The 15,815-nt window shown below is 62.2% G+C and overlaps 2 protein-coding genes across 4 annotated transcripts in view; one reads left to right on the top strand and one right to left on the bottom strand.

Moving 5' to 3' along the window:
* Positions 1-6,481, top strand: part of VASN (vasorin) — a 14,628-nt gene extending 8,147 nt beyond the window's left edge. For both annotated transcript variants that reach the window (XM_024759473.1, XM_024759471.1), the window contains exon 2: positions 3,793-6,481. In XM_024759473.1, coding sequence (XP_024615241.1) covers positions 3,793-5,833 — 2,041 coding nt within the window. In that variant the 3' untranslated portion in view covers positions 5,834-6,481. The remainder of the gene's footprint in view (positions 1-3,792) is intronic.
* The window catches only part of CORO7 (coronin 7), a 57,116-nt gene that overhangs the window by 18,019 nt on the left and 23,282 nt on the right, over positions 1-15,815 (bottom strand). For both annotated transcript variants that reach the window (XM_024759469.1, XM_024759470.1), the window contains exons 8-9: positions 11,301-11,387; positions 10,782-10,864 (exon numbers count right to left, since the gene is read on the bottom strand). In XM_024759469.1, coding sequence (XP_024615237.1) covers positions 10,782-10,864; positions 11,301-11,387 — 170 coding nt within the window. The remainder of the gene's footprint in view (positions 1-10,781; positions 10,865-11,300; positions 11,388-15,815) is intronic.

Raw genomic sequence — 15,815 nt, forward strand, 5'->3', positions numbered from 1 at the left:
TAGAACAAAAGGCACCTTCCTCCCACCCCCCAGGCTGTTCTCTCTAGCTTCTCCTGTTCTTCCACGCCTGAGGATGGAGGGCAGCCTTTGTGTAGAGGCCTCACCCTGAGCCCAGGGGGCTTCCTGTCTGTGCCTAAATCTGCGTGAAGCCCCTGTCACACCAAGGCATCCTCACCCCATGCATGCGGAGGGCAAGACTCAGGTTTTATGGGTAACACCCTCACTAGGTAGTGTTTACTGACCACCTAGAATGTCCTCCAAATACAAACTAAACAAGCCCTGAGACTCAGGCGCTGTACCCAGCCTCCCCCACTTCACAGATGGGAACTGAGGCTAAGGGCTGTGGCCAGGCTGTCATGCAGCCAGGCGGCAAATGCAGGCAGTCAGACCCCAAAGCCCCATCCCAGCACTGTCCCCTGGAGGGCCCTTGTGGTGGGGCCAGGCCAAGGCGAGTCCAAGTGGAGGGGAGGCCCTGGACACTCTGCCCTCCTGCCTCCACTCCCCCCTCCCCTCAAATCCCAGGGCCACCTCCAGAACTCTCCCCACACCCTTTGCAGAGGGAAAGGGCCCACCTCCCTGCCTCGAGTCAGCAGATCAGATATCAAAGCCCAGGCCCCAGGTCCTTCAGGGCTGCTGAAATTGCAAGGACCAGGGCAGCCACGACCCCAACGAGGCACTCCCACCCCCAATGCACACACACACCAGCACGCACCCAGACAGGCGGAATCACTCCCAGAACTTGTTAAAAGAACTTCCCCATTTAAAACAAACAGAACAACACAGAACCACAACACGTGCTCAGAACAACTCCAGAAAGTGAAGCAGGGCTGCTAAGAAAAAAAAGCCCACAGGTGAGAAAGGATCTGGGAAGCTATTTAGGGGCAGAGCTGGTCTCCTGCTGCCCTGTAACCGGCCCCTTCCAGTCAGTCAGTGCCCTCTGGGTCCCCTCTGGGGGCTCTCTGATCTGTTCTTGGTGGCAGAGCCCCCTGCAGCTGACAGCCCACAGCTTGCCATTTTCCCAAGCCCCAGTGCCAGCTCATTGCTGGACAGGTGGAATGGGGCTCAGGCAGAGGCACTCATCCCTGCATCCTGTGGACTGGAAGCAGGGTAGCTGCTGCCTACTGGGGTCTCCCCAGCCCAGAATGCCAGCTGCTCTTGTTCTGACCCAACGCCCACTCTCCATCAGCTTACCCAGATTGCCTCTGTGGCCAGACAGACCCCCGGTGTTCCTGCCTCCTTCCCCCATGATGACTTTACTGATTAAAGGGCCAGCAGACTACAGGTGAAGCTCAGAGCCCATACTGGTCCCTTCATCAATGCAGAATGGGTAACACCCCCCAGTAAGCATCCCAGGCCCCTAAGGACCACATACCTGGCTCCTCGGAGCTAAGTGCTCCCAATCCTGGGAGGTGTCCATTCTGGAATGCCCAGGTGGACGATGAGGAAACTGAGAGAAAGCTGCTGTCTGTGGCCTCACAGTTCGGGTGCCCCTGGCCCAGGGCTGCCTGACTGGAGTGTGAGCTTTTAACTGTGATCTTTTATAAGGCTCAGGGGAGCTGAAGCTGTAGAGGTGGCCAGGCTGGCCAAGTGTAAGGTCCCCTCCCACCCCAGAGCCTGGCTGTGCCCTTCCTGACCCTGCCCACCACCCCCACCCCCACCAGGAGGGTTAACTCAGGGGGAGGCAGCTCACCCCCCAGGTGCATGAGGGGGTGGGGGTTGCTCACAGCCCAAATCTGGAGGCCAGGCCATACCCGCCGCCTTCTGAGTCAGGGAGGGTGGAGCGGGTCCCCACAGGGAAGGAGGCCAGGTGTGGCACACACAGCCCCCTGGAAATGGCACCGGCAGGGCTGGGGGCACACGAGGCCTCCCGCGTTCTGGCTGAGGTTCATCTGAGGCTGAGTGCAAGATGCTCCTCTGCCATTCACTCAGCAAAAGATGGGCTCTGGGATACAGGGAGCAAAAACAGGGCCTCCCCTCAGGGAGGGTACAGCAGAATCTAGAGAGCAGAGGTGGCGGCACTGGCTGGGGTCAGGGAAGGCCTCCCTAGCTGGCCTCTGAAGGGCAGTCATCAGTGTTAACTAGTGAGGGGCAGAGGAGACCCTGCAGGTGGGCAGGGCCTAGGCAGGCCCAACCTGGTGATGGGCTTTTAGTCAGAGCTGGCCCAACACCATAGTGGCCTCCTGGGGACCACCTGCCCCAGAGTCCTCCGCCTCATGTTCCAGGAGCCCACATCCTTGGGGAGGGGCAGCCCGATGGACGGCATTGGGCAGAACATGGGCTGCGTAGGGGGCCACGCTACCTGTGTGGATGGATGGCTGGCCAGCGTGGGGGAAGGGGAGGCTGAGCCCCAGCACAAAAGGCCCTTGTGTGAGTAGGAGGCACCTGGAAGGGAGGCATGCCGGCCTCTCAGGGACTTTAGGGAACCACAGTGTGGGGACCGCTGCTGGGGTGGCCCCCGGGCTGCCCGCAGGAGCCTGAGTGAACGGGGGCCCACGCTGTGGCCCTATCCTGTCTCGGGCAGTTCCAGCTACGAGTGGGAGCCTGAAGCGGCTGGGGGAGCCACCCCCACCTGGGCAGGACTGGGCCCCACATCAGGAGGGCAGGCCCAGCCACACCTGGACGTGGTTAAGGACCTGGGCTCTGGCTCAGATTTTCCGGGAGTGCAAAGGCAGCAAGTCACTGCACCTCCAGGAGCCTCTTCTCCTGTCATCTGGGAGTGAAGAGAACAGCTTCCACCTGGAGTGGCTGCTGGGGGACTAAATGAGGAGACTGTAGACGTTCAGTGCTGCGGGCACGTGGGAAGGGCTGCTGCTCCTCTTGCTCAGGGCTTGGCCTAGAGTGGGTTCCCAAGAAACGATAGAGGATCTGATCTGCAGAGCGTTTCCAGCCTTGACACTGCCTCCGGGGCCACCACACAACCAACGTCCCCCAACCTGAGACCTGGGTCAGCCCAGGGAGGCTGGAGGCCCCTCACCTCTAGTTCTTTCATCGTGGCTCAGAGATGGGGGATCTGAAGACCAAGGTTCCCTGCCTCCCCCCTTCCCACAGCGGGGACACCTGCCAAGGGCTCCAGCCCTCCTCTGCCTCCCCGGGGAACTCTCCTGCTGGCCATGTCCTAGGCAGGTCTGACTTCACAAGTGGAAAAACACCAATCCCAGAGTTTCCCTGTGAAGTCTTCCTGCTGTGGTCTCTCCTCATTCAGAGGACTCAGAGTGCGGCGGTTGCGGCCAGTGGCCCAGGGCAGGCAGCTTCTCTACTTACATGCTCGGCCGCCTGCCTGCCTGGTCTCTCCCAGATGCTGCGGGAGGGGCTGCCGCTCCAGAACCCACCATTCTCCCTCCTTTGCTGTCCACCTCAGCAGAGATTTCTGGGGTGGTTTAGGGGGAGGGCACAGAGTCTGATGTTTTTTGACCATGTGTTCTCTCTGAGCCACAGAGAGGCCAAAGGGCTGGAGTTAAGGAGAAGGGGGTTATTTGTGGTCACTGAGTGTTTGGGGGCCAGGCCCCCTCTGTGTGCATCAGCCCACTGAACCCTGGTGTCAGCGCAGGAAGTAGCAACTGATATCATAACAAGGTCATGTGATTGCTCAAAGTCACATAGCGAAGAAGTGACAGGGCAGGGCCAGGAACCCAGCCAGGGCACTGGGGACCTGACTCATAACTACTGTATGCTGTTGGGTTTGGGGGCGGGGAGTGGAGAAGGGGGCTGGGAATTCCCTTCCTGGTCCTTCCTGGAGTGGCTGTCCCCTGGGGCCCCTGACTCACGGTCTCCCACTTTCCTCTCTGCTCCCAGGGACCAGAAGATGCGCTCCAAGACACCCCCGCCCCTGTTGCTGCCGCTGTTGCTGCTGCTGCCGGCCCTGGAGCCCAGGGTGCGGGGCTGCCCATCCGGCTGCCAGTGCAACCAGCCACAGACAGTCTTCTGCACCGCCCGCCAGGGGACCACCGTGCCTCTCGACGTGCCGCCCGACACAGTGGGCCTGTACATCTTTGAGAACGGCATCACCACACTCGATGCGGGCAGCTTTGCCGGCCTGCCGGGCCTGCAGCTCCTGGACCTGTCACAGAACCAGATTGCCAGCCTGCCTGGTGGGATCTTCCAGCCACTGGTCAACCTCAGCAACCTGGACCTGACTGCCAATAGGCTTCGGGAAATCACCAACGAGACCTTCCGTGGCCTGCGGCGCCTGGAGCGCCTCTACCTGGGCAAGAACCGCATCCGCCACATCCAGCCCGGCGCCTTTGATGCACTCGACCACCTACTGGAGCTCAAGCTGCAGGACAATGAGCTGCGGGCGCTGCCCCCGCTGCGCCTGCCACGCCTGCTGCTGCTTGACCTCAGCCACAACAGCCTCCCAGCCCTGGAGCCCGGCATCCTGGACACCGCCAACGTGGAGGCGCTGCGGCTGGCCGGCCTGGGGCTGCAGCGGCTGGACGAGGGGCTCTTTGGCCGCCTGCGCAACCTCCACGACCTGGACGTGGCCGACAACCAGCTGGAGCTCGCGCCGCCCGCCATCCGGGGCCTGCGGGGCCTGACGCGCCTGCGGCTGGCAGGCAACACCCGCATCGCCCAGCTGCGGCCCGAGGACCTGGCCGGCCTGGCAGCCCTGCAGGAGCTGGACCTGAGCAACCTGAGCCTGCAGGCCCTGCCGCACGAGCTCTCGGTCCTCTTCCCCCGCCTGCGGCTCCTGGCAGCTGCCCGCAACCCCTTCAACTGCGTGTGCCCCCTGAGCTGGTTCGGCCCCTGGGTGCGGGAGAGCCGTGTGGCGCTGGCCAGCCCCGAGGAGACACGCTGCCACTTTCCACCCAAGAACGCCGGCCGGCTGCTCCTGGACCTTGACTACGCCGACTTTGGCTGCCCGGCCACCACCACCACGGCCACGGTGCCCACCATGAGGCCCACGGTGTGGGCGCCCACAGTCCCACCTTCCAGCATGGCTCCCACCTGGCTCAGCCCCACGGAGCCAACCACTGAGGCCCTGAGCCGACTGCCCCCTGCCCCGCCCACCATGGGTCCTGCCGCCCAGCCCCAGGACTGCCCGGCATCCATCTGCCTCAGTGGGGGCACCTGCCACCTGGGGGCGCGGGGCCACCTGGAGTGCCTGTGTCCTGAGGGCTTCACGGGCCTGTACTGTGAAAGCCGGGTGAGGCCAGGGCCGAGGCCCAGCCCTGCCCCGGCCACCATGCAGCCACCCCAGCCCCTGCCCCTTGGCATTGAGCCCGCTAGCCCCACCTCCCTGCGGGTGGGACTGCAGCGCTACCTGCAGGGCAGCACCGTGCAGCTCAGGAGCCTCCGCCTCACCTACCGCAACCTGTCGGGTCCCGACAAACGGCCGGTGACACTGCGGCTGCCGGCCTCACTCGCAGAGTACACGGTCACCCAGCTGCGGCCCAACGCCACCTACTCCATCTGCGTCCGGCCCCTGGGGGCCGGGAGGGTGCCTGAGAGCGAGGAGGCCTGTGGGGAGGCCCGCACGCCCCCGGCAGTCCGCTCCAACCACGCCCCAGTCACCCAGGCCCGAGAGGGCAACCTGCCACTCCTGATTGCGCCCGCCCTGGCCGCCGTGCTCCTGGCCGTGCTGGCTGCTGTGGGGGCGGCCTTCTGTGTGAGGCGGGGGCGGGCCGCGGCAGCTGTGGCTCAGGGCAAAGGGCAAGTGGGGCCAGGGGCCGGGCCCCTGGAGCTGGAGGGGGTGAAGGCCCCCTTGGAGCCAGGCCCCAAGGCGACTGAGGGTGGTGGGGAGGTCCCGCCTGGCGGGCCTGAGTGTGAGGTGCCGCTCATGGGCTACTCGGGGCCCGGCCCCCAGGGGTCCCTCCCAGCTAAGCCCTACATCTAAGCCTGGGAGTGATGGACGGTCGGGGCCAGGCTCTCGGCCCCACTGGGACTGGCCAGGGCCCTCCTGCTGCCAGATCAAGGAAGTTCTCAGATCTATACGATGAGGACATGTCAGGACCGGGGCTGTGTGACCACAGCAAGTCCCTGCCCGTCTCTGGACCTTGGTCTCCTCATCTGTAAGAAGCTGGGACCCAGGTGATAACCTCTAAGGTCCCCCCACCCCCCGCCCCGCCCGAGTGCCTAGAGGATGGCGTTGGCCCCGTCTTCTGCAACATGCAACCTCTGGGGTGGGGCGGGCCCTGCTGTGTGCTGGTAACACAGGCCCGGGCTGCCAAGACCCCACCCCAAGGAGACTCTGGGGGCCAGTGAAGGAAGCCCCCAGAAAAGAGAGCAGAGGGAGAGTGGGACTGGGGATGGGGTGGGTGAGACTGCCTCAGCCCCAGAAAGTGAAGGAACAAAAGAAACTGGAAAGAAAGATGCTTTAGGAACAAGTTTTGCTTTTGTTTTTTAAAATATATTTATAAAAGATCCTTTCCCATTTATTCTGGGAAAATGTTTTTCAAACTCAGAGATAAGGACTTTGGTTTTTGTAAGACAAATGATGATATGAAAGCCTTTTGTAAGAAAAATAAAAGATGAAAAGAAACAAGTATGTTTCTCAGGCATGGCCCCAGGGTATCTGGGCTGGACTAAGGGAGGGTGGGGGCTCACAGGGTCGGCCTAAAGGGACAGCCCTCTCTGTGGGGAAGCTGGGGGCAGGGACCCCTCTCCCCAGCGGGCACCAGGCCCTAGTCAGCATGCCCTAGGCTGTCCTGCCCTGGGTTGTGTCTGCTCAGTCCGCTTGACTGAGGTGCCTGGACCAGCCTCCCGGTGAGACTGGGAACCAGGAGGGAGCAGGGATAGGAAAGGGGCCACTTCAACCTCCGGGCAGAGGAACGGTTAGGGCAGCCTTACCCTTCCCAGGCCCAGTCTTCTGCCAGCAGGAGCTGCAGGGCTCCTGGGAGAGGCTGGGGAAACGCTCATGGCAGACGCAGGCCAAGATGACCCCCAAGGGTCCCTCCTCAGAGATGGGTCTGATGAGTTCACCGCCTGCCTTCCTCTGTGGAGGAGGTGCCTTGAGCCATGTCCTGCCAGGCCCTCATGGATGGTCCTGGACCAGATGGCACACACGGCCCAGCCCTTCCTGCAGTCCTGTGGCCCCTCTGCATGGGCTCAGGCTGCGAGACCTTGCTCCCAGCCTCCTGCTCTAGCTACAGAGAAAGGGCCTTGGTAGAGGAGCAGCACAGATCCTGAATGGCAGGAGCTCTTTGCTGGGTGAGGAGGCAGGGACTGAGCCAGGGCTGTTAGGGGCAGGTGGCCCTGTGATGCCCCTTTACTCTCTGCACTTGAGTAAAGTACCCAGGCTTTCCAGAAACCCCGGAAGTGGGAGTGTTTTCCAGGAAGCCACAGGCCAAGGTGGGGACAGGGCCCCCAGGGATGCTATGCACAGCCCTGGCCTGGACCAGGTGCCGGGAGCTTAGGAACAGTGATAGACACACGCGCCCAGCACCTTTTCCTATTACCCTGTGGCACGAAGGGAGGTGCCCCTGGAGCCAGAGAGGCCCTGCAAAGGCTAGAGCGAGCCTCCCTGAGGCCCCATGCCCATCTCCCTGCATGGGTCATGGCCCCTGGCCCCCAGCCTCACCCTGGCGGGAAGGAGGCAGCCCAGCCAGGCCTGGGGAGCAGGCCCTGCGGTTCTGGGCGTTGATGTCAGTGCAGAGTCAGGCCCGGCCACAGGAGGCTCTGGATTCAATTATCGGCTGCTGAGAGTTCTGGCATGAGAAGGGAGGAGGTGGGTCATGGTGGGCAGAGAGTGGTGGCAGTGGGCCTGGGTGGGGCCCCTTCTTCCTGAGGCGGCGGAGGCAGCAGCCCAGGTGGATTTCCTATGGGCCTGGGTCCCATTAGGGGAATGGCTCTGGCGAGGCCTGCCCTCCCCTTCGGCGGCCCCGTCAAAGGGGCCATTGTGGGTCTATGGGCTGCTGCTAAACACAGTGGCTGCTGAATGAATGTTTTCACTGCAAAGCTAAACCTGGCTAGTGGGGCCGCAGGGGCGGGGTGAGTGGTGGGGCCCACAGAAAGGGGCCTGAGCACTCACGCCAGCCCTCCCAGAAAAGGTCTTCGGGCATCCCATCAGATGAGGGGCCGGGGGACGAAGAGAGGGCCAGGGAACAAGTCGGGGACCGAGCCAAGATACAGCCACTACCCAGGGTGATCCTGCTGTGGGGAAACGCCAGCCCCCAACTGCTGGGTCCTCGCTGCCATAGGCCCTGTGCCATGCGGGCTACACATGCTCCCATTTCACGTCCAGCGATCCCTCTACAGAAGAGAATCACAGGCCGGAAACGGTAAGGCAGCAGCATGCTCACAGCAGGCAGGGACGGATCCCAACACCTGCTCCCTGGCCCAGGAGGTGGGGGTACCAGCCTTGCGGGGAGGGCTTGGCCCTCCAGGAGAGGGGAGGAGCTACTGAGAGCCGCAGAAGGTAGGCAGGGAGGGGGTTCCCAACCTCCAGGGAACTCGCTGGGATGCAGGGCCAGTGCCTCTGGCCAGAGGTGGACACCTCAGTGTGAAGAAGCAGAACAGACTCCCAGCGTCCACCCTGTGAGGCTTGCTGCCAGGGTGACCTCAAGAGAAGATCGATTTCTCCGGCTTCAGCTTTTATTCTTTGGTAACGTGTGGAGAAAAATCTCCATCTGCCTTCAGCTCAGGGCCGATACTGTTGACCATTCACCCAGCCCAGGAGCAGGGCACCCGAGACAGGTGGTGGTGTTTCTGTGTCTCCTGGACCGGAGCACGAGCTGCTCTGTTAGCCCAGGCCCTGCCGGTAACCCCCCATCTCCACCCAGCACAGGAAGTACAGGGCAGCCATCTGTGGACCTGCTGCCCGAGCCCAGCTTTACAGATAGGACCTGCTGCCCTGCGCGTCCCACGTGGGGAGGTATGCTCCACAAACAACACAGATGAGCAGGGGAAGGCACAGATGGGAGCAGAGACAGAGGCCCCTGGGAGGGTGGGGCCCTGGGTCCTCCCTGGGAGAGGATGGGGAGGGCATGGGCCTGACCCCTGGCCCCCTATAGCTCTTATAAGAGTTCATACTGTTCTGCCCAAATGGAGATGGAAAATCTGTAAAATAGAAAAGAAACTGAGCGGGTGCGGTGGAGACCCATGCCGTGCCTACAGCTGACACCCTGCACACTTCCTACCTTCAGTCCAGTTCACTCAGCAGCCCCCAACACCCCAGGGGGCTTCTGAGGGGTTCTGGCTTCTGAGGAGCCTGGGGGTAGGGGACCCACCACCTCTCAGGCCAGCCTGGAGGCTGGCACGCATCCCTGGCATCCACCAGCTTTGTAGAGGGCTGGAGAGTCCCAGCTCCTTTGCCAAGGGCGTGGGCCCAGTGGGGCAGTGGCCAGGACTGGGGGATGAAGGGGGCGGGACACTGGCCTGGCCGCCCATCTGGGAGTGATTTGAGAAATTCCAGGCCTCGCTGGCCCTGCGAGGCTATTCTTAACTGCTATAATTACAGGGTCAGCCTTGGCCAGTGGCACCATGGGGTCTGGGCATGGTTAACTCCCCCAGGGGCCACACTGGGGCTGGGCAGGGGCTGCTCCTCAGGGTGGGGGTGGGGCCGGCACAGATGGGGCGGAGCCTGGAAGGCAGGAAGTGGTGGGGAGAGGAGCATTTGATGGTAGTGCTGGCTCCCTTTTCCAGGCTGGGCCAGTTCCCTCCCTCTGCTGGGGGGCCCCATAGGGAAGGGGCTGTCTGGCCTGGGTAGGCGTGGAGGACAAGATATCAGTGCAGCATGAGGGCTGGGGGAGGGGTTGCTGGACATGAAGCCAGAAGGCCTGGGGGCCCTGATTCCTCCAGCGCAGGGGGGCCCTGGTAACATCCCGCTGTATCCCCAGGGCCAAGAGCAGACAGAGGCCTCACACCTACTGCTATGGGATCTCACTCAGCCTTGCCTCCCTCATCTGCAAATTGGGCCTTTTCAGCACCCTAGCCTTTCCCTGGGTTGTGAGACAGGATGGGAGTGCCACCCTGATGGTTTCCCCTTCTCTGGGGGCTCTCAGCGGGGTCGCCCTGGCAGGAGCTCTTACGGCACTCAGCCCTGCGTGCCCCAGACACAGCCCTCACTGCTCCCAGAGCCTGGACAGGTCACCACGCCCTCTATGACTCAGTTTCCCTAGTTGTAAAACGGAAGAGGAAGGGGCTGAATGGATATCCAAGGACCAAGGCCCCATTCTGGCTCTGACCTCCCAGGTCCCTGCCTGGGTGGGGGGTTCAGCAAGCCGCCCCAAAAGTCACAGCTGAACAGGAACCAGGTCCCACCACCTCCTGCACCAGCCGGGCTGCAGTCCTCCAGCCTCCTGTACCTCATCTCCTCAGTGAGCATCCTGGTGCGTGGGTTGCCCCTGCACAGAGCTGGCTGGGCCAGGACCCCGTGGGGCACCACCATAAACCCTCTTGCACACACTTCCAGGAGGGTGGAAGGACGAGATACACTTGTACCTCCAGGCTGCCCGCACCCCCCAACCCACCCAGGACCACCAGTGACAAGCATGTGGCCAGGGCTGAGGTCTCACAGAAACTGCAGGTCTGAGGCCTGCCTCCGTCCTGCACTGGAGCCTCCAGACCTGCTAGCCCACCTGACCCCACGTCACCCTGCGGCCACCTCATGATCGTAGCCTCAGTTTCTTCAGTCTTTGGCTCCACCAGAACACTCACAGCAAAATCAAGCGCATCCCCACACTCCCTGTCCCCGCACCGCCGAGTCACATTCCCCTCCCCAAATGCCAAAACATGCCAGCACGAGCCCCCGGGCAGAAGCCTGCCCCACAACCAGCAGTGTGCACTTACAGACATCACTGGGCCCTCAAGGCCCCCAGCCATTCCAACACGCCAGCCACTCCTACCTGGGAGAGGCGTCCAGGGTGAGGGAGGTGCGGGCGCTGGAGAAGAGCCGGGTGTCCCAGAGCTTCACTTCACGCTCATGCATCTGCAGGGAGGGGGCAGAGAGGGGCTCAGAGGGGTCCAGCCCGGAACCCAGGGACTAAGGACACAGCCTGGCACGGGAGCACTCGCCCCAGAGCAGAGCATTCGGGGGTGGGGGGGGTAAGTCATGCCAGGGAGGGAGAGTTTGGGTTTTCATCTCCTGCCCCTTTAAGAACCCTTAGGTGACAAGGGACAAGGGGCGGTTCCCTCTGTGGACTCTGGTCCCTGGGGGGGCCCACCGCAGTTCCCAGGGTCAGGCTTAGCTATTGCAGATGGAATCTGCCAGTTTTCAGCAGCCGTTGGTCCCCTGGGGCTCTGAGACCCGGCTGCACACAGGGCCGTATATGGACGGCTCTGGAGCTGGCCCCAGCGCCCCCCCCAGTGGGCCTCGTCCCCGCCCTCTTGGTGTGGATGCCCTACTCCTCTGGGAGGAGACCTACCTTGTTGAAACCGGTGGACACAAGGTGCTCCTGGATGCCTGTCCACACCAACCGGCCATCCCTGCTGTTCTCATGGGCCCACGTGCTCTGGAGGAGGAAAAAGATGGCACTAGGTTGAGCCTTGGGGGCCTCCCTGGGGGGGGTACCCACCTGAGAGCCCTCCAGAGGGCAGGAGGGGTGAGCTGGGGACAGCTCTGCACCCAGAGGGCCTACTTGGCCACCAAGCTTGGGCTCAGTCTCCCTCCTTGTAAGGGGCCTGTCGGGCTGTTCTGCTCATGACCAGGCCCCTCTTGCTGCCATGATGGGGCTCAGGATGGCGGCATGTCCTTGCCTCTGCAGGTGTCCGGGGGAAGGCACTTGGCTGCTGGTCACCATCCTCGGGCTCTGAGGACCCCAGTGCCCTCTCAGAACTTCATTTCCTTGCTCGTGGCCTGGGCTGCCTACTTCCCAGGACTGTCGCGAGGATCAACTGAGACCACATGTGATAGGAACAGGCCGGCCACAAAGCGCCGTGCAAATCGAGGGATTACGAGTATTACTGTTGCCTCTTGACGCTGCCAGGGGGCCAGGGAGAGGGCCTGGTGCCAAGCATGGGGAACAGTCCCTGGAGAGGGCAGAAGAGTGCCCCTCTTGGCCCTCCCGTGGTACTGGAGCTGCCAGCAGGAAGGTTTGCTGGGCCCCAGGGAGGAGAGATGAGTTCAAACCGCAGGCGGCCCTGTCCCCCGGGCCCAAGCAGGGGGGAGCTGAGGGGGCCAGAGGAAATGCAAACAGCTCCCTCCCAGTCACCCTGGCCCCTGGAGCCTGAGACCAAAGACCCTGTTACTAAAATTAGCTCACCCCAAACTGTGGCCAGCTTCCTCCCAGCTTCCCACGATCTCCTTGGGAATGAATGAGGGAGCCAGGCGGTTGTGAGGAGCTGGCCCCGCGCCCCCTCCCCAGCCCGCGGAAGCCGACCCCAGCGTGGGAGACCATCGGAAACGGCTCCGTGTCATTCAAGGGGCTTTTCTCACTGCTTCCTTCCCACCCGGCTGTAGTCGGCACAGGAAGTCAGGGCTGGAGCCTGAGAACTAGGGCCCAACATCCCTCTCTTTACGCAAGACGGGCTGTGGGGTCAGGGCAAGGGTCAGCTCCGCCACCAACACCCCAGGGTCAATCAGAAGTGTCACATGGGCTCTCGCCCTCTCATCGGTGTGCAAACATCCCATGTAAGGAGCACCAGATGGCTCGCACTACGTTAGCACACCATTCATTCATTCAACAGCCGTGCAGGCCTCCTCCTGGCCAGGTACAGTGCTGGGAGCTGGCAGTGGGGCCGAACACATCTCAGATGGATGGTCACGTCCGGGGTGAAGCAGGGCTGCTCACTCACTTGTTCTTTCATAATATGAATATTCGAGTTGCACGTGACACTAGGCACTGGGGACATGGTCAACAAAACAGAAAGGGTCCGCAAACTCATAGAACATACAGGTTGAAAGGCAGATGTGAACCAAACAGAAATAACTATGTCAGCGAGTTGCTGTAAGTGGGGGGTTAGGGGCGCGAGCTTTGGAGTCAGACTGGCTGGGTGAAAGCCAAGCCGCCAACAGCCTCGTCCCAGGATGTGCCTCAGTGTCCTGACCCACACAAAGAGCACCGTGATGGACCCACTGTGGAGGGCGAAGCGCTCAGGGTTGTGTCCGGCACACATCAATGTGCATTTTTTAGAGGCATGGTAACAGGGTACAATAGAGTATAATTGAGGGCAGTGGATTTAGGGTAACACCTAAGATGTGAAGGATTGGCAGGCGTGAGCCAGTGGTGGGGACCAGCATCTGTGAAGAGTCGGGGTCTCGGAGAGCGAAGAGGCCAGCACAGCTGGCAGCGGGGTCAGGGGAGAGGAGGAGGCAGAGCAGGGTCTACAGGGCCTGTGGACAGCGAGGGAGCATTTTTCATCCAGAGGCACAGGTTTGGATGGAACATTCTTTGGCCCGTGTCTCCACCTTCCTATTTCACACACAGAGAAACCAGAGGCCCAGAGAGAGGAAGCCATCTGCCCCAAGTCACCCAGTAGGACAGCCACCCGCACCAACTGTTACTGTTCTCTGTCTGCACAAGAGGAGCTGATGGAGGACAGGCAAGGAGACAGGCACAGCCAGAAGGCAGCAGAGCCCAGACCAGGAGGAGCCCAGGATGCTGGCTGCCCCCAGGCACCTCGGGTCTCCAGCAATCCTCCCTGGATGAGTTCACACTGGGGGAACCAGGCAGTGATGGGCAGGGCATTGTGGGCTGGCGAGTCCTGCTCGCCCCACAGCTCTCCACTCTCACCTCGGGTCTCAGAGGACACGGCACCCAGGAAGTGGAGACAAGGTCAGAGCTTAGGCTGAGCCCAGTGCACCCAACATAGGCACACCCAGCTCAGTCTGCCCCAGGGGCCAGAGGAAGCTCCAGCAACTTGGAGGGGAGGCCAAGGACCCCCTCCCCATTCCTCTATACCCAGATCACTGGAGTGACTTCCAGTTTCAAAAATGGCAAGTTCTTTGCTGACCTCAGTGGGACTCGGGGAGGAGCCCTCCCTCCAAATCCCCAGATTCTCATTCTCCTGGGGTGGAGGGGAGGCTGCAGTTGGGACCCAGGCACCCTGCCACCCGAACCTGAGCCCTGTCATAGGAAGCCGCTGATGGTGATCCCGAGCCTGCAGGCCAGGCCTTGGGGTTTCCCTCTTACAGGCAGCTAGGTGTCCTGCTCGTGGAGAAGCCCCTCGGTACCCCCATGTCTCCCCCACACCTGGCCCCAAGGAGAGAACAGGAGGGGCTGAGGCCAGGCCGTGCCTGCCCAGTACAGGGGCGCCAGGAGCAGGCGCATACCCAGCATTCCAGCTGCAGTGAAGCCAAATCCCCCCTCTGTCGCCACAGCAACGCTTCCTGTGTGGGGCAGGGCGACTGGAAGAGCGGCCCTGGGCTCCTTCCTAGGGTGAGGGGACCTTCTCCGGTGGTAAGACCCCCATCACTCACCCACACCCCTCCTCAGCCAGGCTCAGTCCTGGGCTACAGATGCTGGCCCCCCAGGCCTGCCTGACACAGGGGGTAGTCAGAAGGAGCAGTTCCACCTGTCCACGCCAGAGGTCCTCTGGCCCCCTCCTGCCCTGGACCAGCCTGTCAAAGCTCACCATCCCTGGGCACCCCCTCAGCTGTGGCTTCTACTTCCCTGACACGGCCATGGCTTCAGGGCCTTGGCCACCCCCACTGGGGCTCTGGCACAGTGAAGGGGCAGGAGAGGCCTGGGGCTCCGGAGTCAGATGGACCGAACCTGCCTCTGCCACTCAGCTGTGAAACCCTGGGGGAAAAAATAACCAAAGCACTGACTTTACAGGATGGTCAGGAGAGTGGAAGGAGATTGTGCGTGCCAAGAGCCTGGGACATAATAACCCGTCATAAATGCAACCTAAAAACAAAGCAGAGGGTGTGAACAGGAGGGAGCCGCCCAAGCATCCCCTGCTCCAAGCTCCAGTCTCCAGAGGAAGGGCCCAAAAAAGACAGTGGAGGGAGGACTCCCCAGGCCTCCCTGCCCAGCCCCCAGGCCATGGGGACAGCCAGTGGGGCAGGAGGGGCAGAGGCTGGAGGGAGGGCAGTGCCTTCTTCCCCAACCCCCACCAGTACCCCCTCCAGTGGGGAAGGAGGATCTCAGAAGAAGGCACTCCCAGAAGGCCTCTCCCCCAAGCTGGCCCCTCGGCTCACACCGACCCTGGCTGCCAGCAGCAGTTTTCTTAATAGAAGCCAGGTGTGGGCCAGATGCCCTGGCGGAAGTGGGGGGCAGGGCCAGGCAGAGGGCAGCATTCCAGGTCCTGCTGCCCCCGCACAAGCGGCCAAGCACAGGCAGCGTCCCAGGAGCTAGGAGGGGGTGGGAGCCACCCACGCTCTTCCCGGGTCTCCTCGGCCCAGAAACTCCCTTCAGGGGGGCTCCCTCCCTCTTCTCTGAACTTGGAGCCCTTGGACGGCAGCCATTGCATCTCTACCTCAGCACCATGACTGCCCCCCGTTGCTGGAGGAGGAGGAGAGAAAGGAGGAAAGGGTTCAGCTGGATGAGCTGGCCAGAGGCACTGCCTAGCTGGGGCAGGAATGGAGGTGCCGGGCGCTGTGGCCTGGACCCTGGGGAGGAGAGGGTGACCTGAGAAAGCTGCGGGGAGAGGGCCTCAGTCTCCCTCCTCGAGCTGAGCCTGGGGCCCCTTTCCAGGCAAAGACTGAAGGTTATTTAACACAGAAAGCTACAGTGAGGCCCACTGCTCATGCTGCCCTGAGGCTCACATAGCTCCACCACAGCCAAGGGGCGATGACACCAAGGAACCAAGACCCAGCCTCGAGGAAGCAAGGCCAGGGTGGAGCTAAAGCCACTTCTGCTGGGCTTGGTTCACCTGCCAGGATGGGGCCTCCTCTTGGTCTTCAGCCAGTCAGAGGTGGAGCTGACTGCACTGCCCTGGGAAAGAGCTGCAGTTGGCTGGAAGAAGGGGAGGGAGGGAGGGAGGGAGGGAGGGGGGAA

The sequence above is a fragment of the Neophocaena asiaeorientalis genome, unplaced genomic scaffold, assembly GCF_003031525.2.
Source record: "Neophocaena asiaeorientalis asiaeorientalis breed wild unplaced genomic scaffold, Neophocaena_asiaeorientalis_V1.1 scaffold254, whole genome shotgun sequence".
Taxonomy (NCBI): domain Eukaryota; kingdom Metazoa; phylum Chordata; class Mammalia; order Artiodactyla; family Phocoenidae; genus Neophocaena; species Neophocaena asiaeorientalis.